Source organism: Medicago sativa, chromosome 1, assembly GCF_051527215.1.
Source record: "Medicago sativa cultivar Bolivia chromosome 1, Bolivia_mono, whole genome shotgun sequence".
Taxonomy (NCBI): domain Eukaryota; kingdom Viridiplantae; phylum Streptophyta; class Magnoliopsida; order Fabales; family Fabaceae; genus Medicago; species Medicago sativa.
Window position 1 is genome coordinate 92,372,522 of NC_140749.1, and position 19,241 is coordinate 92,391,762.

The 19,241-nt window shown below is 32.7% G+C and overlaps 3 protein-coding genes and 1 non-coding gene across 10 annotated transcripts; 1 reads left to right on the forward strand and 3 right to left on the reverse strand.

Annotated features, from left to right (window-relative positions):
- On the forward strand, window positions 1-3,482 carry AMS (basic helix-loop-helix (bHLH) DNA-binding superfamily protein). Of its 4 annotated transcripts, none has more exons than XM_085740731.1 (8): window positions 1-127; window positions 488-648; window positions 765-935; window positions 1,034-1,112; window positions 1,225-1,296; window positions 1,849-2,739; window positions 2,875-3,051; window positions 3,167-3,482. In XM_085740731.1, exons 2-8 carry the CDS (start codon window positions 545-547, stop codon window positions 3,272-3,274), a joined length of 1,602 nt encoding a protein of 533 aa, XP_085596857.1. In that variant the 5' UTR covers window positions 1-127; window positions 488-544; the 3' UTR covers window positions 3,275-3,482. The 4 variants fall into 4 exon arrangements, with proteins under 4 accessions (XP_085596857.1, XP_085596858.1, XP_085596859.1 ...); XM_085740732.1 differs by lacking the exon at window positions 1-127 and adding an exon at window positions 143-330; XM_085740733.1 differs by lacking the exon at window positions 1-127 and having other exon boundaries at window positions 148-648; window positions 3,179-3,482.
- Window positions 3,483-4,273: 791 nt separating this feature from the next.
- LOC146959193 (small nucleolar RNA SNORD36) lies at window positions 4,274-4,357 on the reverse strand. Its single transcript, XR_015025027.1, has one exon. It is a non-coding gene; the product is annotated as a small nucleolar RNA SNORD36 (small nucleolar RNA).
- Window positions 4,358-6,131: 1,774 nt separating this feature from the next.
- Window positions 6,132-7,104, reverse strand: LOC146959194 (basic blue protein-like). The gene is made up of 2 exons (XM_085735357.1): window positions 6,820-7,104; window positions 6,132-6,571 (listed from the first exon to the last, which is right to left on the reverse strand). The coding sequence occupies exons 1-2, from the start codon at window positions 7,004-7,006 to the stop codon at window positions 6,210-6,212; spliced, it is 549 nt and encodes a 182-aa protein (XP_085591483.1). The 5' UTR covers window positions 7,007-7,104; the 3' UTR covers window positions 6,132-6,209.
- Window positions 7,105-11,823: 4,719 nt separating this feature from the next.
- On the reverse strand, window positions 11,824-18,923 carry UBC23 (ubiquitin-conjugating enzyme 23). 4 transcript variants are annotated; one of them, XM_085740737.1, is made up of 9 exons: window positions 18,755-18,923; window positions 16,113-18,071; window positions 14,789-14,926; window positions 14,059-14,502; window positions 13,631-13,697; window positions 13,401-13,540; window positions 12,960-13,271; window positions 12,242-12,498; window positions 11,824-12,135 (listed from the first exon to the last, which is right to left on the reverse strand). In XM_085740737.1, the coding sequence occupies exons 2-8, from the start codon at window positions 18,069-18,071 to the stop codon at window positions 12,247-12,249; spliced, it is 3,312 nt and encodes a 1,103-aa protein (XP_085596863.1). In that variant the 5' UTR covers window positions 18,755-18,923; the 3' UTR covers window positions 11,824-12,135; window positions 12,242-12,246. The 4 variants fall into 4 exon arrangements, with proteins under 4 accessions (XP_085596863.1, XP_085596862.1, XP_085596861.1 ...); XM_085740736.1 differs by having other exon boundaries at window positions 11,824-12,119; window positions 12,210-12,498; XM_085740735.1 differs by having other exon boundaries at window positions 12,210-12,498.
- Between the last annotated feature and the right edge of the window lie 318 nt (window positions 18,924-19,241).

A 19,241-nucleotide genomic window follows, 5' to 3' on the forward strand; every position in this document is an offset into this window, starting at 1 on the left:
TTATCTCTCTCTCATTCACCCTCTACACTTCACCTACCATATAGTAACAGCCTCCAATATATATGCATATGAAAAATATAATATTCTTGTGATAATTAGTTGCAACATGCTTATAAGACATTCATTGGTATAAGCAACTTTGTTTCTAGTTGATTTGCTTACATAGCATTTTTAGCATAAGTTGTATTATGTATGCATATGATCTAAATATTTTGATGATGATGATTCAGTTAACTGTTGCTATCAATTAAGCTTATTGTATGAATAACAGTTTTGTGAAGAAGAAATTCTGCTGCTATTTTTTTTTTTTTTTTTTTTGCATGTATGCACGTAAGTATTTAAAAAATGCATATTCTAATTGTACATTATGTCATTATCTGATATATTCCTTACAAACAAATCATATAAGACATGACAAAATTATCACATGATGTATGATTCTGATATCTGACAAATTTTATTATGGTACATTTTGTGTGTTTGCTAGCTAGGTAGTACAAGTTTCAGCATCTATTGGGATTCTTATTAATATTAAAAGTGTGACATGAACAATTTCATCATGCAAAACTTTACTGAGAGATTAAGACCTCTTGTTGGTTTGAATGGCTGGGATTACTGTGTCTACTGGAAATTAAGTGAAGATCAAAGGTTATTAACTCATATACATTACATATATAATCATTCCATATTTTTTGTTCTATTATATCATATATATCTCATTTTCAAATTAATTGTGATGTTAATTTGTTGGTTTTTATATATAGGTATCTTGAATGGTTGGGATGTTGTTGTGGTGGGAGTGAAAGCAACCAAAATGGTGGAGAAGAACACCTTTTCCCTGTCTCTTCATGTAGGGATACAATGTTTTCACACCCAAGAACAAACTCTTGTGATCTTCTTTCCCAACTTTCCACTTCCATACCTATAGATTCAGGGTATATATATATATAAATATGTTTTTTTTTTTCTTGCTTACTTTTAATTAGCCCTCCCTTTACTCTATCTATAATCCTTTAATCTCTTCATTGAACAGGATTCATGCACAGGCTCTATTAACTAACCAACCCAATTGGTTGAACTATCCCAATAGCTTGGATCCAAACACTTTACATGTAAGTTCATTGGTTAATTCAATCCTATTTTTCAACTAATTCATCTTTGGTATGCAAAATGAATTTCACCTTTTTCAGCTAATTCCATATATATTGAGTACTATTTTTGCAGGAAACAATTAATGGGACCCATGTTTTGATTCCAGTGCCTGGTGGACTGGTTGAGCTCTTTGTAACTAAACAGGTACTACTGTCACATTATATTTACATTAGAAACACACATATAAGTAGGTAGATATAAATGGCAAAACTATGTCCTTTAGCTTAATTTAAAATTTAAAATTGATTTTTTGTTATCTTTCTTTTTATCTTTAGCTTAATTTACATATTGAACTGGCTTTCAGTTTACTTATGTTACAAATTTATGTGCATGATCATTGAATGATATACTATAAGGAATGTTTCACCCTTCAACATCATAATTAGACCCCCAGTTAACAACATCAAGATCACAATCTTAGATAATCACTAATTAAGATCATGTTAATTTTGATGGATTGAATATTTTTTGAATTGAACATATATATGATTTACTTTTTTGAATTATTATCAAGGTTTTTGGTTGCATAATAAAAATATGAAGTTCGGTCCAACATCTTTGACGCTTTTATACATAAATGACTAACTTGACAAGAAAGAAAGAACTGTTTGAAAATTTTAATTTAGTTAAACAACCTTTGATGCAGTTTTGCCTAAATAAATATACTAATAACTTTCTCTGTGTATAATATAACAGGTTGGTGAAGATCAAAATGTAATAGATTTTATCACATCTCAATGCATTGTCATGGTGGATCAAGAAGGGATGAACCACTCAATTGGTTTCAATTCAATGAGCAACATGCAATCGAATCCAATTGTGGGTGATGAAAATGATGGAAATAATACAAACAATATTTTCCATTCATCAGAGACATTGAATCTTCCACATGACATATCTGTATTGAACTTCATGCAACAGTTCAATTACAGTTACAATCAACAACAAAACAGAATCAAGAACGACGAAACCTTCTCTGAAGAATACCAAGGTTCTTTTCTTCAGGATCAAGAAAACAACAACACTCTCAAATCACACACAGAAGAGGTGCATGATAACAAAAGCTTGATGACAGATAATAATCAATATATGTTTGTGGACCCATTAGACACAAAAAAGAAGCAAGAACATGTTGTTGGTAGAGCAGATTCTATGTCAGATTGCAGTGATCAGAATGAAGAAGAGGATGATGGAAAATATAGGAGAAGAAGTGGAAAAGGAAACCAATCAAAGAACCTTGTTGCTGAGAGGAAGAGAAGGAAGAAACTGAATGATAGGTTATATAACCTTCGTTCATTGGTTCCAAGAATCTCAAAGCTTGATAGAGCATCTATTCTTGGAGATGCTATTGAATTTGTGAAGGATTTGCAGAAGCAAGTGAAAGAGCTTCAAGATGAACTTGAGGAAAATTCAGACACAGGAACTGAAAGTAACTGTGTATATGTTGATGGTGTTCAAGTTCAACCAAATAATAATAACAATGTTCCAAAAGCAGAACATGGATTTCATGTTGGGAATGGCTATGTTTCAAAACAAAAGCAGGAAGATGTTGGTACTGTTACTGACAAGCAGACACAGCAGATGGAGGTAACTATCAACCTAGCTTATACTAAAATTTATATACTAATAACAAAGGTTTTGTCTGTGCTTAATTAATTATGTTTTCTAATTCTTTTATGAGTGATGACTTGAAAGTGTAACACATGAATATGAATATTGCAGGCACAAGTGGAAGTGGCTCAGATAGATGGGAATGAGTACTTTGTGAAGGTGTTTTGTGAGCACAGGCCAGGTGGTTTTGTGAAATTGATGGAGGCTTTGAACACTTTAGGCATGGATGTAATGCATGCCACAGTAACCAGTCACAAGGGTCTTGTCTCAAATGTTTTTAAAGTTGAGGTAAATACCTTAGAATCATTTTCTTAACTTATGAATTGAATTTGTTAGACAAATTCAAATCAAAATAGGATAGTGATTAATGATATTAAATTTTTTTCTTGGGTTATGATTATAGAATTATGAACAGAAAAAGGAGAGTGAAATAGTTGAGGCTGAAGAAGTTAGAGATTCACTACTAGAGCTGACACGGAACAAATCTTCATGCTGGAACTTGGAATCATGAGACGACATCAACATCAGAGAATATCACCAGTTTCACTAGTTAAACTTTCCATAATTACTCTTAAGTTGTCTAATTAGATTTTTTTTTTTTTTTTACAATGTTCAATCAATACTTTGGCAAACATAGTGGAAATAATTGAAGAGGTTGTTACCAACCTAAGCATAATAATATGCAAATAAATTAGGCAATTTCAAATGTGTTGTTGAAATTTGACACTCTATCTTCACTTTTCTCTCTCCATTCTCTTTTTACTTTCTATCGCTAGTATACATAAAAGTGAATAGAGAAAAGTGAAGGAGATGATCCAAATTTGTTATGGTTACAAGACTACAATTTGTATTTGTATGTGACATTTAAATCGCATGTCTCTTTCTTTTCTTCTTTTTTTTTCCTACATATCCCAAAAAGTAGAGGGACTAATATACAATTTATGGAAAAAGGGACCAATATGGAACTTTTCTAAATTTTGGGAGAGTTTTTTGAAGCTTTTAAGTAGGCCACTTTAGGGGGAGTTACAAATTTTAAAAATTATAAGAATCAATTTGTAAATTTTGAAATTTTATAGGAACCAATTCACAACATTTGAATAAATATAATGAATAATTTGTAAAATTCAAAAAATAAATATAACCTACTGTGTAAAATTTAAAACATACATGAGCCAATTTGTATAATTAAAAAAATGGTAAAGAACAATTTGAGACTCGCATATTATAAAGTAAGAGAGAAAATAATAACAATAAACAAAACAAAAAACTACAGAACTATTGAATCTGAATATAACTAAGAACATAAAAAAAAAAAAAAAAAGATATGAAAATTTGAACCTAAAATAGTCTTTCAAAGTTGCAGCATATATATATATATATATATATATATATATATATATATATATATATATATATATAAACATTCATTATATCCTAAAAAAAAAAAGACAATATGCATGTTTATTCATATTCAAGAAAGAAAAATAAAAGCTTGATATTGAGTATGATTTGAGCATCAGTTTTAAAAAGCTCGATTAGAATTGCTTCATGGAATAACCAATCAGTAGTTAATTATTTTATTCATCATCTGCTCATGATCATAGTCTCAAACTAAACTAAAAATAAAAAACAAAAAAAAAATGAATTGAAAAAAGAAAATACGAGGAAAGGAAAACTCATGATCATAATCTCAAGCTTAAATAAAAATATGAATTGAAAGAAGAAAATACGAGAAAAGGAAAAGAGAGATACTAATTAGTGTTTCAATTTACCAAACTCACAACCCTGTATGTCTCTATTTATAGTCATAGATAGATACTCACAAGTTAATTTTTTTTTTTTTTTAAGTAACTCACAAGTTAAACCTGTCACTTAGAAACGTGTACCTTTTAAAAAGTCCTCACCCAACAATTTCGAAACAGCCATAACAATATATACCTAAACATAGGGATATACGAACAAATAATAACCGAGAAAAATGCCGTTTAATTTTTTCTTTTTAAATATACCGTTTAATTATTATTTTTTAAGGCAAAAATATACCGTTTAATTATTATTTTTTAAGGCAAATGAAGTGGAGGTGGTGAAACAAACTCCCTAAAAAAAGATAAACTAAACAAATAAACAGTGATTGAAAAATGGGCGTCATCACTCTTCTTCTTTTTCGTGAATGATAAAGGGGTCAGAATCCTAATCCATTTTTCAAACTGGTAATATATAATTAATATTCTCTACACCACAATTATAGAAAATTTAAAAACTAATCCATTTTTTCAACTACAAATTTGCCCTTAATAATATAATTCATCTTTTATATTTAAATTTTAGAATACATACAATGACTTTTTTTGAGGGAATACATACAATGACTTGCATTAAAGTTTTATTTTTAAGGGTTAAATATGTTTTTGGTCCCTATAAATATACCAACTTTTCGTTTTAGTCCCTCTAAAAATTTCCTTCAACTTTTAGTCCTTATAAAATTTTCAATCACTACTTATGGTCCCTATTTTTAATTTAGTCCCTATAAAATTTTCAATCACTACTTTTGGTCCCTATTTTTAAGTTAATTTTTGTATTTTTTAATGAAATTGTGTAGAATATTGTAAAAAAAATTCCCCCAAAAAATTAGAATTTTTTAACAAAACATAAATTAATTATGAATTTTTAACTGTCAAACATATAAAAATTCATATTAAATTCATGTTTTGTTAAAAAATTCTAATTTTTTTTGGAGGGATTCTTATAATATTATGAATTTTTCTGCAAACTTTTATTCAAAAATATTTAATCTACATATGAGTTTACTTTAAAAGAGGGACCAAAAGTGAAGATAGAAAATTTTTGAGGGACTAAAAGTTGAAGGAAAATTTTAGAGGGACTAAAACGAAAAGTTGGTATATTTATAGGGACCAAAAACATATTTAACCCTATTTTAAAATATAAAAATATAATACAGTAAAATAACGGCAAATTCTATAAAATTCGAGTATAAAGAGGTACACCAAATCTTTCAACTTGAATGAATGAATATCGTTTATTTTGTAAAAAAAAAAAAACTTAAATATGTGTACTCACAAAAAATGCTCATGACTAAAATTACTTTATAACGTTATTTTTTTAAATATGTGTACTCACAAAAAATGCTCACCACTAATTTTAGTCGTGAGCATTTTTTGTGAGATATCTACACAAATATCCACTTGACATAATTTGACTAGATGATAAAAAATATTTACCTAGTCTGCGGCTCTGCGCATAGAAATTGGTTTCATAAAAAAGAAAATGCATTTCTGTGTTTTTCATATGATCTTAACTAAATATACATTATTTTTTGTGATTATAACAAACTTTAAAAAAGTTATGAATTTAAATAAATCATGGATAATTTAATTAAGAATCATACCAAAAAAACACCTAACAAAATGTAGTTAAATTTTGTCCCATCAAAAATACAAATTGAGCAATAATAATCCAGTTCCGAAAGGAACTAACTTCCCAATCACTCTCCATCTTTGAGAGATACAAGAATTTTGTGATGGAGTTGGTTGAATTTGTGGATTTAATGCACCGTCCATGGAATTAGTACCATTGTTGCTATCTTCTTTGACTTCAATCCCAAACCTCATTCCTCCAAGGCAATGTCCAGCTATATTGCAAATGAACCAATATCTCTTCACCTTATTTAGAACCACTTGATCTTCTCCACTTTCATACTTAGCCAACACTCCACTACTTGTTTCACATGATCTAAAAGTTTCCTCTCTCACTTCATACACATTATGTTGCCCCTTCACATACTTGAAAACTATACCAATACAACACCAAAAATATAATTTAATTAAAATAAATCAACTTTGAATATAAATTCAAAACTACATATTAAATTTTAATTATACTTTCAAAATTTAATAGACTAAACACAATAAGCACTTTATTTTTTAAAGATAATGTTATGATCACATGGATATCTTTTATTGGTGAAAAGAATATATTTTGAAAATATATACTTATCAAATACAAGAATTTAGTAAAGATTGAATTGAGAAGTACTACCAAGAACATCTCCACGGCTAAAGTTGTATCTCTCTGCCCATGTAGCATAATTTGTTTGGCTACTCCATTCATCTTGATCACCAACAGCATAAACACTAGCCATGACACAATTCAAGAGAAAACTACATAGCAAAATAAGAATTGAGAGTATGAAGGTACAGTTGTTGAAGAAATTTGTGATCACCATTTCTTTGGAAAGGTAAGAAGATGTGATGAAACAGTGGCTGAAATAAGGGTGGGTTGCCACTTGCTACATGTTTGCTTGTGTTTGAAGAAACAGCTCAAATATGGAAGTCCACGTCATCAAATAATTTTGTCAATGTTCCAAGTTTGTGAAGACACGTTTTGGTTTATATGATTATATCTTGAACAATATTTTAATGGAGAGAAGGTCCTTACAACAAGGGAGAGAAAGTCCTTACATTAACACCATCAATAATTGGCACTCAAAAATATTTACACCACAATAGGCTTGTTCATGTAGCTTAGTGCTAAATAGAAAAACAATGTCATGGGTTGGTCGGACTCGGGTACTCAACTGGTTTAAGCTACGAGATTAAAAGAGTCGAGAGGTTAAAAGTATAACATACTAATATTTATTATTAAAAAAGAAAAATAACGTCATTGTACATACTCTAATGGTTTTAAAGATATAATTGGGGTTTTACACCTTAAAAGTTGGAAGGAGAGACCTTGCTGATATGATTATTAACTTCACACCCAAGATAGGCCAAGTCATCATGTTTTCTCATTTGCCAAACATAAGTAAACAATGCTATGCAAATACTATATATTGTTTTTAGTGAAACTTTAAAGAGAAATCTTAATCATAATAATTATTAATACCACTGCTATGTTAGGCGAGTTAAGATCCTGTCCATTTGGAGAGGATCTTTACCCATGCTAGGTATATTGCATAAGAATAATTTCAAAACGGTCGTAAATCTTATTTTTTTAATAAAGAATCAATTTGGTCCCTAAATTATTGCTCTCTTATCAATTTAATCTTTGAACTATATAAATATATGTACTAAGTAGTTCTTAAATTATTATTAATCCATTGTATCAATCATTCATTTCCTTTGAGAGAAAAGTGCTTATAAAATGATAAAAGAAAAATTGATGAGTGGGATACAGTCATGAATTTGTCCCTAAAGTTGTGACTTCATGATCACGGTCTAAGTTCTAAAACAGTATTTCTATAGGTCGAGCGTAATTTACAATTTGAAGGTTATTAATCAATACAGCTGCCAGCTGAACCCAAGATAAGTTGTCATGATTCATGAGTCGATTATACTTGTTGAAGTGGCAACAAGTAATTTTAATTTTAACAACCCATAGTGTCCAACAACTTGTTTAGGTCCCAGTATTATGAAAAATGGACCTTGATTTAAATTCACGATTGAGAAGAACAAGATATCTGCTAAAATAGTTGGAAATTACCTGGAGTTGGTTAAGGTAGTTAAAATTAGTTAAGTATTAGTTAGATGGATAAAGTTAGTTAACCAATATAGTTAGATGGTTATGATTAGTTAACCACTCTAGTTAGTGTCGTGCTATAAATAAACTATCTCAAATCATCTTTTGACTTTTATTCAATCTATATTCATTCAATATAAAATTCTATGAGTATTCTTCTCATGAATAGTGTAAGGTCTAGACCTTGATAAGGAAAAATGTTTTGGATGAATTTATTTCGAGTTCTAAAAAGCTTTGAATGAGAAAAAAAATATTGAAAACGTTTTTTTTTAAACATATAAAGTTCCATGAGTGATTGTTTCAGCCAATAATGAAACTCATATACTCTTGATTGGTACAACTTTATCTGAAGTTAAATAATTACTTAAGTCTAGTCACTTAATTTTTGAACATAATTTTTTGAAAATAATTTATTTTCCATTTTGAAAAACATATTTTAGTGGGGAAAAAAGACAAAGTTGGGATCTAAAAAGCCAATTTTAAGTTTTTGTTGTAGGGTCTATATGAAAGAGAACCATTTATCCTTCAAACTTTTTTTTTTTTTTAATCCCTTAACATGTGAGATGCGGTTCAAATTTTTAGCAATCCACCAAAAGCCAAAACAAAGTGCTCGTATAAAAAACAATAAATATAAGATAAATTCAGAGAAAATATTCTCTTGAACCCGTAATTATATGTGACTTGGCTTAATTTGTTTCTTCAAATTTTAGAAACCGAATAAAGCGCGCGAAAAGCTCATTTGAAAAAAATAATGACGTAAAAAAATTGAAATTACCCTGTAAAAGCAATGTGACTGATTGGTAAAGCAACCAGAAAGAGATGAGTTTCAACAAAACAAAAAAGATCATTTTTGGTCTAAAGTATATAGCGACAATTTATATCATATTCATTGCCCTTATTCTTCAATTTTCTTATTTTTTGTCAAATAGTCTAGTACTTGGAACTCGCACATTTTAAATATGGAGAGATAGTGCGTCCGAAATTTGAACCCCCGACCTCTGCATATATTATGCATTGTTCTGCCAACTAAGTCTCCCAACTAAGCTAAGCTCACAAGGATTATTATTCTTCAATTTTCGTTTCAATCAATGTATATCAATATTTCTAATTCTCATCCATTCTAAAATGCATATTTTAATGTGACTTTGTTTTTAGAGAAACCACATCACATGTCAATATATAATTTAACTATTAATATCTTTAAGAGTAAATAGCCAAAAAAAAACCCCGAAATTGCAAGGTTCATCAAATACCCCCTGTAGCTAACGAAACATCAATTACCTCCCTGAAATTGTCTATCGTCTGTCAATTACCCCCCTCCGTTAATTTCCTCCATCCAACATGCTGATGTGGCCGTTAACTGCCACGTGGCACTGCCACATGCTCAGAAAAGTCATGCCACGTCATAGGGGGGTAATTGACTGTATTTTTTTTTTTTGAAAAAAAATCTGATTTTTTTTTGTTTTCAAAATTAACATTTGTGTCATCCACTGACCTTGCAAATACCCCCATAAAATTTAACATTTATGTGCAATTACCCCCCTCAAATTTAAAATTTATGTAGCAAATTGCGAAACCAGATTTTCTGCACAACACAGCAACGGTACCTTAACTTTCACAATTTAATTAAAATACCAAACAATATTCATTTTGAGCAAACAAACACTCGTTGGAAAGCTTAGGGTGTCAACAATACAGATATAATTTTTGTTTTGAGATTAAATCATCCAATTGGTCCAGTTTAACAAAAGAGTAGGTATTGGTACAGAAACAAGACTGAAACTTTCCTCAAACTTGTAGGTAGCTTTTCTCCTACTATACTTAATAGAATTTAACAATTCTTGTGTCTAAACTGTAGGGAATTTTGTCTTCTTTGTAATGGTTCAAGTCCCACTCCAAAACGAATCATGTAACAGAAGTTATGATAGTTTTTCCAGCAACATGTCCATACGAATTTTACCCAATTACTCATAAAGCTTAACTGTAACCAAACTAACAATAGCAATCAATTCAACAACAGGAGCAGTTGAAAATACCATAACAACATTCTAGTTTAAGGTGTTTAGATCACTATTTCTTCCAATTATTACCAACATTAAATTCAACTCCATATTGTCAAATTCAAGCTTAATGGAAAACTCACCTCAAGAGTAGCTTAGCTTCCATCTCATGCCAAAGTTAAAAACTCTGTCTCTTTTAAAGCTGCTTGCCATTCACTAATCCTTAAATATTGATTCCTATTAACCCAAGTCATCCACTTCAGCACCGAACACCACATACAAAAACACAACCTAACCAAAAATATAGAAATGGAATTTGGGAAAGATCAAGCTAGTTCTAGGCTCATCTTGAATCATAGTTTATCATTATGTATTTGCATATATAATTGGTGTTAGTTTTTGGTTTAGAAATTGATGATTGAGGGAAGGAGGGAGATGAGCGTGAGACATAGAAAGAGGAGAGGGAAAGTTCTGGCTTCAGCTAGAGAAAGGAAATGAGGAGAAATGAAGGGAAGTGAGAAAATGAAAGAAAATTGCTTTCTTTCAAATTTATGTAGCAAATTGCTTTCTTCCTAACCACCGCAACCGCTGTCTCTTGTTTCTTCGGAACAACAACAATTGCTCGATCATTTCCCTCACACGGCTCAGAATCAATAGAATCCACCCCCAAATTAGGAGGGTTGAGATTTAGGTCAGGGTTACAACCATTAACCAAATTCTCCATTGAAACAGCAGAAGCATTGTTGGAATCATCGATTCCCATAAAAGGGTAAAGCGAAGAAATGGGGTTGTTGTTGAGAATCTTGGATTTTTAATTTGAGGGGTGTATTTGCACATAAATGTTAAATTTCAAGGGGATATTTGCTACATAAATTTTAAATTTGAGGGGGGTAATTGCACATAAATGTTAAATTTCAGGGGGGTATTTGCACATAAATGTTAAATTTCAGGGGGGTATTTGCAAGGTCAGTGGATGACACAAATGTTAATTTTGAAAACAAAAAAAAAAATCAGATTTTTTTCAAAAAAAAATAGTCAATTACCCCCCTATGACGTGGCATGACTTTTCTGAGCATGTGGCAGTGCCACGTGGCAGTTAACGGCCACATCAGCATGTTGGATGGAGGAAATTAACGGAGGGAGGTAATTGACAGACGCTAGACAATTTCAAGGGGGTAATTGATGTTTCGTTAACTACAGGGGGGTATTTGATGAACCTTGCAATTTCAGGGGGGTTTTTGGCTATTTACTCTATCTTTAATTATCTATAATAAAAAATTATAAAAATTTGATATCATGAATTTATTCATGAAGACAAATCGAACATCTTACCCGCTGACACTTATATATTAGTTAAAAAAATATAATCAAAATAAATTATGTGAATAGTGCAGATCGTAAAACTGCGAGTCTACGACGTGTGTTGCTTATGAGACTTGGAGGAAGTACACACAAGACTAAACCAAAAAGATATGAAGACGCCAGTAAGAAGCTTATGAGCGTAGAAAAGGAGTGCAAGGGGAAAGAAGGAAAACAAAATTGGTTATTCTTCAAATTATATTCAATTCACTAAATCCTCACACACGAGTTAACAAACCATTGCAAGACCGACCATTAACAACGACTTTTGAATACTCGAGAAAATCCAACCCTTTCCACCCTCTGTCCAAATATTCAAAAAATAAAAGTTCATAACATGAATGTCAGTAATGAACATTGCCTCCCTCTACATGTGACCATACTCAAAGGGATATTCAGCCTGCTCTGTTAGTGTTTGCTTCACTCAAAGGTTTTTGCTTCCAATTCTGTTCCTTCAAGCTCCTAGAAGTGAATTGGTCTTTTTTAAACAAGAGAAATAAAAGATTTTAGTAGAAGAAATCAAAACTCAAGAATCTTTACACTTGTCAGTACCTTCAAATTGCGAGAGTGATTGGTGTATTTACTTTTGCTACAACTCTTTCAAATGCTTAAATTCATCGCAATCAGCCCCAACTTCACTAAGTGACACGAAAAGCTTTGGCACTATCTTGGCCAACATCAACTTGAAACCAACAGAGGTTGAATTTGGACTGCTATTGTCACTCACAGAGGCATCTCTAGTCAACGAGCCAATCAAGTAGCCCTTCATATATGCATCACAAGCCTTAAGAATGTAATGACCACGCCTCCTAAAATGTTCTTTGATGAGCACTTCAAAATCCTAGAGAATACATCAGGAAGATTACAGTTAAATATACATTGCACAGATAAAAGAAACAAGAGAAATATTAACAATCTTTAAAAAAAAATAAAAAAAATATTAACAAGACATTAGAATGCAAATATGGGATGGTAGAGACTCTATAGACTTCATGACACTTGCTTTGGGAGAATGGTAGACTTTCTCACACTTCGATACCTTGTTTACTACGTGTTCCTTCAAGATTTAAATGTTGTTTTTAATACATACGATAAACAAAAGCTACCTAAAGAAAGTGTTTTGCTTATTCTTTGCTAACCCTGCACCAACCCTTTTTTAATGGTGTAAATTTTCTATAATGATAGATTAACTATACATACGGAGTCCAGTGAAACGAAGTATGCAATATTGCAAGTCCTGTAACTAATCAAAGATAAAATAGGGGCAAATAAAATATTTAAACATCATTCACAATCACCAACCTTGGGTGGCTTCCGCATAAGATACATCATGGTCTTGCAGTTCAGTAAAAATGTATTCTCATTGTATGATAATGAATTCTTCTCTCCTTCAGCTGTTCCAGTCTGCTTATCATATCCAGCTTCATTGAAGTAAGGCTTGGAGTTGAGTACTAGCCCTTGTAGTGAAACTAGAACTTGAAGGATGCTAGAAGATTTTGGATCCCATACTTCATTGCCTCTGCCTGTCCATGTGTTTAGAAGGCTAAGGCAAACCTTCCCTTCCTCATACAAATTAGGGTTAATACGCCAACCACCCGAATGATAGTATGCTGACTGCACCATTTGAGGCCACAACAAAGAACACAGGAAGACATGAGATGCATTCATGTGGACTAAATTTATATAATGGAATATTTACATCTTAACATAATAAGTTGATGTAGCTTCAAAATAAGGCCTTACCGGTGGAACATCAGGATAATCTGGCGGAAGGTGAAAATCAAAGAAAAACAGCCCATCTTGGTAAGGAGTCCCAAATGGCCCTATAATAACTGCTCTCACAAGATCCATTCTATCTTCATAAACTCGTACATAGATTTCCTCTGTCAAAATGTTAACATTGTTCACATTTATTGAAATGGGAGCATAAATACAACACAGTATGAATGAATCTATCGTCACTGTTCACTGACCAGGAAGGTTATTTTGTAGTATGCCCCAATCTTGTTGCACCTTCTTATACCATTTTCGGTTGTTACTCTGAAAGTGGAGTGAAAAACATTTAGTGACCTCCAACCCCATGTGATATAACAAAAGAATTTATATTTTAAAGAAACAAGCATTTTAATGTATTTGTGTGCACACTCACATGTTCGATGCACCAATGATAAAAACTCAATACTGTTGATATTTGATTTAGCTAAATCTAAAAATAAGAACCTAACCTACAATAATACTAATCTGTAATGATGATTAATCAATAGTCAGGCAAGTGCATGCCCATGTGTCTTGGTTAATATGCATCAAAGGAAGATGAAGCATAAAATAAACATGCAACTACCTATTCATTTTTTTCATTTCCCTACTTTTCTCGAGATTAGAATTAAGGCAGCAGCAGTACCTGTCCAGTTGCACCAATATAGTAATGGTCTAACGGATCTGTAACCATGTCAAAATGTTTCAAACTACAAGCATCATTGTCACAACTAGCAGGAGCTTCTTTATTCTTCAAGCTGCACCTCTCAGATGCTTCCACATTTTCTGAACTTTCTGGAATAACAGACTCCTCATTTTTACAACTCTGGCTACCCAAATTGTCACCATCAATGGCAATACATTTCTGAGAACTGGACTCGCATATTTTAACTGGTGACGAACATTCAATTTCACCATTTGACTGCACGTGAACAGGATCCAAGTTCTTCTGTCCCCTGGAGAATATTCCAGACGCAAGTCTGGTTACAAATCGAATTGCTGCAAGTGGGACAGAAAGTGCCGCGGTCCTACCAGAGTCTTTCTCTCCATTCTCTTCTGCAACATTGCTTGAATTTTCCCTATTAACGACCTGCATGTAATTTTACATAATTATAGAAATAGACTAATAATAACTATAACCAACATCTCTAGTTGGCCCATGATATGACTACCCTAAAACAAATCCATTTATCGAAGGGAGGAACTGACTCAAAAGACCTTTTCAAATGAAGAAAAATAAAGGATTTTGATAGGAATCCTGCTAAAAGTAACTTTATGCTGAAAGTACCAGGTGACAGATTTTCCCTTAGGCTTCCTCTGAGAAAGAGGCAAGTTTAAAACTTACTAATGCATTATAGTTGGAAAGAGAAACAAACCTCTCTGGAATCCTCTTGGACTTCCATTTCATCATCATCAACGGTTTCCCAGGTTGCAGCATCGCTTATATCACTCCCTGCTGCAAGTGATTCAGCATCATCATCTCTACCAACCACATAGATTGCTTGGGGTCCAACCTGGAAGTAAAGTAAATTATAGATAGTGAAGTACAAGTGTTGTATCATTAGACATGAACAAGTGCTTAAGAACACAAACTCGCCATATATGTTTATACTAACCCCAATCTATTATTTTGCTGCTTGGATTATTTGCACAAAAATGTTTTGATTAAGAATCTAATCAAACCTCATTTGAAGCTGTGAATTGGAAAGATCTATAAACCAAAATTCATGGGCTATTTTAGCACCAAAAGACTGTTCAACATGCTAGCATAGGATCTTTAGTAACCTCAGTAGCAAAAGGAACAGGCTACACGTGTTCCTAATATTCACTGCTTTTCTATGACATGATTTAAGCCTATAGATATTAAAATGAATACAAATAACAATTACAATGTAGGTGATATAAAACCTTTCAGCAGACATTTAGAAAAAGACCACCCACTCAAAAGAAAATAAAAATATGACTATCAAACAATGGTAGAAACACATATCTACAACTCCACTATGATTTTATATTATGGCACAGGCAACAAATGTTCCTTGACTAGATATTTTCATACTCCACCTTATTTTGTATTCTATAACTCCACCTTAAGGATCATATATTCACTCAGAAATTGGGGTTTAGGCTTAACTCAACTCCAAAGGCTAGCTCAAGAGATGGGGATTGCTAAATACCTACAAACTAATGTACGCAGATTCATCTTTCCCTCCTTTTCCTTAGTAATACTAGTTCACACTTCTGCAATAAGTTTTGACAACTTTCAGATCTAATCCTTACTGATTGGGAGGACTCTATAAGCTGGACCAGATTTTACCAGCCCAACAAGCATCCTAAAGCAAAATCCTATACCAATTTCCACCATTTCAAAAAGGTCTTCCTGAATCACTCTTCACAGAAACTGGAAGGCACCTTCGCTGATTGTAAGTATTATGTATAAAGTACTATTAACACTGAGGCACTTAGTAGAATATCTAATCACCGGGAAATTGAAAATCCTGATTATGTTGAAGTCATACTCATACAAATTTTAAAACCTTGGCATTTCCACCGACAGAAACAACACAACCAGATTGCAAGTGTTGTATTAATGATATGTGTACAAAACTGAATATAAGTAAACATGCAGCATTTAACTTTTATCAACAGAATGGGAAGAAATAACAGATAACATTAAGTAAATAAATTAAATGAGCATACCGTTGATACCATCCCATCAGCCCATGTAACTTCAATATCACCATTCTTAAGGCCAGTTATATTTCCAACCCAAGAGAGGTCTGAGAACTCCACATCAGTTTCGCCAGAAGATGCTGTTTCTGTTTGGGTTGCTGCTTCATTTTTATGTCCATTTTCTTCGTTTTCCTGCTTCGATTTCTCAGTAGACTCTCCAACAGAAGCATCTAAACAGACAGACACGGGTGATAGTCTAACAACCACGTCCCCATAGCAATACTCATAATCTGGATGGCCCTCTAGCTCATAGACACTTACAATTTCCTCGTTGTCGAATTCTCGGGGATCATCAACCTTGGCAGCTGGTTTTATCCACCTCACACAAGCTGTCCGCTCTTTGGCATCAACACTCCTCACCACCCCAACTCGGCTGGTTTCACAATTATCCTCACCATCATCAGAGGTCTTCTCTACAACATATTGTTCTGAAACAAATTCATGATCACCAGGAGTATCAATAGGAATTAAACTTGTAGAATCTAGTCCACACCCTATCGTTCCATCCTGCCAAGCAACATCAACTCTTGTCCTAGTGTTCACAATTTGAAGAGCTTTTTCAAAGCTTTCCTCTTTCTTCCGGGCTCTCTTTTCTTTCCTGATGACAACTTTCCTTATTTTTTTGCGGTGAAGAGGCCAAGCTTCACGGACAGGATCCTTTGATACTGATATAGAACTACCACATGAACTAGATTCACATGAAGGATTATTTCTATCATTTCCATCATTCCCTTCCAAAGCACCCACTGGATCAAGGTCCACAGTATCTTTATTCCCATTTGATTCCTCAACTGTAGCGTCTTCTGAATCACACCCGCTTCCTGTTTGATTAGAATCTAATTCAATGGTAACAGAATCGTTATGTTCCAATTTTGATTTGTTTTTGTTGATGGAAACAGAAGATGACAGTGCAGATGAGTGCAAAAGACACCGGTCACCCAATTGCCAATTTGCATGAGCAAAACAAGACAGCAATTTTAAGTTTTTTGGACTCTGTTCCTCAGCTGGGGCAGCAGAAGAATATGGCCCATGACCTGCAGATGCTATCCAATAAACAAACACGGATCCAACTGTAACATTGGTGACAGTACCTTCTAACCTACTTGCTTTCCACAAGCCAGACAACCATCTAGCCATCTTGAAGATTGATGAAGACTTGGCCCTTACCCGTTGCCCTGGGTAATAAGGGAAATGGCCATCTTCAAGAATATTGTTCTTCGAAATTGGTTTAAGATCCATCGGATCTGCTTTGGAGACTTTACAAACTGAACCATCATCAAATAAGACAGTCACATTATCCAAAACATCATCAACTTTTCCTAACCAAGACCCGAGCACCACGTAATCTCCAGCAGTGAAATCCCTGATACGCTTCAAGTCTTTAGATGAGACATCTTTTATGATAGATCCATCATGGGCCAACAAATCCACAGATATATTGACATCAACCACAACACCCACTTGCCCGGTAGGGTCAGAGGCAGAAGCTACAAAATCACTATGTAAAAATCCACGATCAACAACTTCTACATCACTGAAATTCTGTGTGGATTCAGATTCATCCATCCAGAGTACACGTAGCTCGTTAGTCTGAAGAGCAGCAGTCTTACGGTGCACAGAAGTATCATTCCTATCAGAATTTCTGCAACCATTATTACTTTCATCACCTTCCTCAACATCACCCTCCTCACCCTCATCATCAGTGACTCCACTATCTGAATCGGAATCTGAATCTGAATCCGAATCAGAATCACCATTAACTTCTGTCACAATCCCAACCATCCCAGTGTTTTTATTCTTGACAACATCTTGTCTATAAATTTGCATAGTATTGCTTTTCTTACAAGAAACTCCATCAGGTTCGGCATTAGCATTTTCAGCCGGCTCTTTGTTTTCAGAATGTGCTTCATGTTGTTGAACTTCCATCTAAAATCATAAAATATCAATAAGAAATCTTAAATTCAGCAATTGAAACAATAAAAACTTAACAAATCAAGTTCTAGTTCTAAGAAAAAAGCTCCACCTCTTCCATAGTTTTAAAATTTACTTAGCAGCATGAAACAAAATATGTCCTTAACTAAATAACAATAATAAACAGAAATATTCAACAAAAAAAAAAAAAATCAATAAATTGGGGAAAAAAAACAAAGGCATAAACTTTAATCTATATGCACACAAAAAAGCTAAAAAAAAATTAATTGTGGATCTGAAATCACGTCACAGAATCAAACAAAAACATGGTTTAGCTACCAATTACAATCTAGTTTGTGAATTCAAATTCACACGCGCACAGACAACATGATCGATAAAGCGTTATAGTTCAATGAGAGGATATGAAAATTGATTATATATATGATAATAAAAATAAAAAATCTGCAGAAAAAACACGGATTAAGATAACCTAAGGTAGCTGAAAGAATAAAAAGAAAAGGCGAATGAATAATAGAGGAATGAGCTAGTTTTTGAGGTTGAATCGGTGTTTCGGAAAATAAAAATGAAGATGGAAAAAGAAAAAATGAATATTAGGAATTAATTGAAAAGGATAATAAAAAAAACTATAGCTGCAGGGATATAAGAGAAGAGAGAGAGAAATTGAAAGTGAAGCTTACGAAGAAAGAAGAAGGAGCTCGGTCGCGTTTATTTTATTTATCAGATAAAAAACGATGAATGAATGAAGAAGAAGAAGAAGAAGAATATGCGAAGGAGTCTAGTGTATTTGTTGTTGCAGCGGCGTAGGGGACAATTTCATGAATCCTTGTTGCTTTGTAATTTAGGGATGAATGACAATGGGTGCGTGTGTATACTATACATACATGTCTTTTTTTTTTTTTCAAAAAAAAAAAATGTTTTTTTTTAATAAGTATATATATATATATATATACATGTCTAATTTGTTGGATAAATATGATTTTTCCATCATATTATTTATGATTTTTTTTAGTAAATCATACTAGTAATAATAATTCACCGAATTTTATTAGAACTCCACGGTAGTTAAACATGTTAGAACAAAAGTAGTAGTAGATGGGAGGCCTCCTAAAAATCATTGTTTGAGGGAAGTAATGTTAATGTGGCTGTCATTGTTTAAAAGGCATA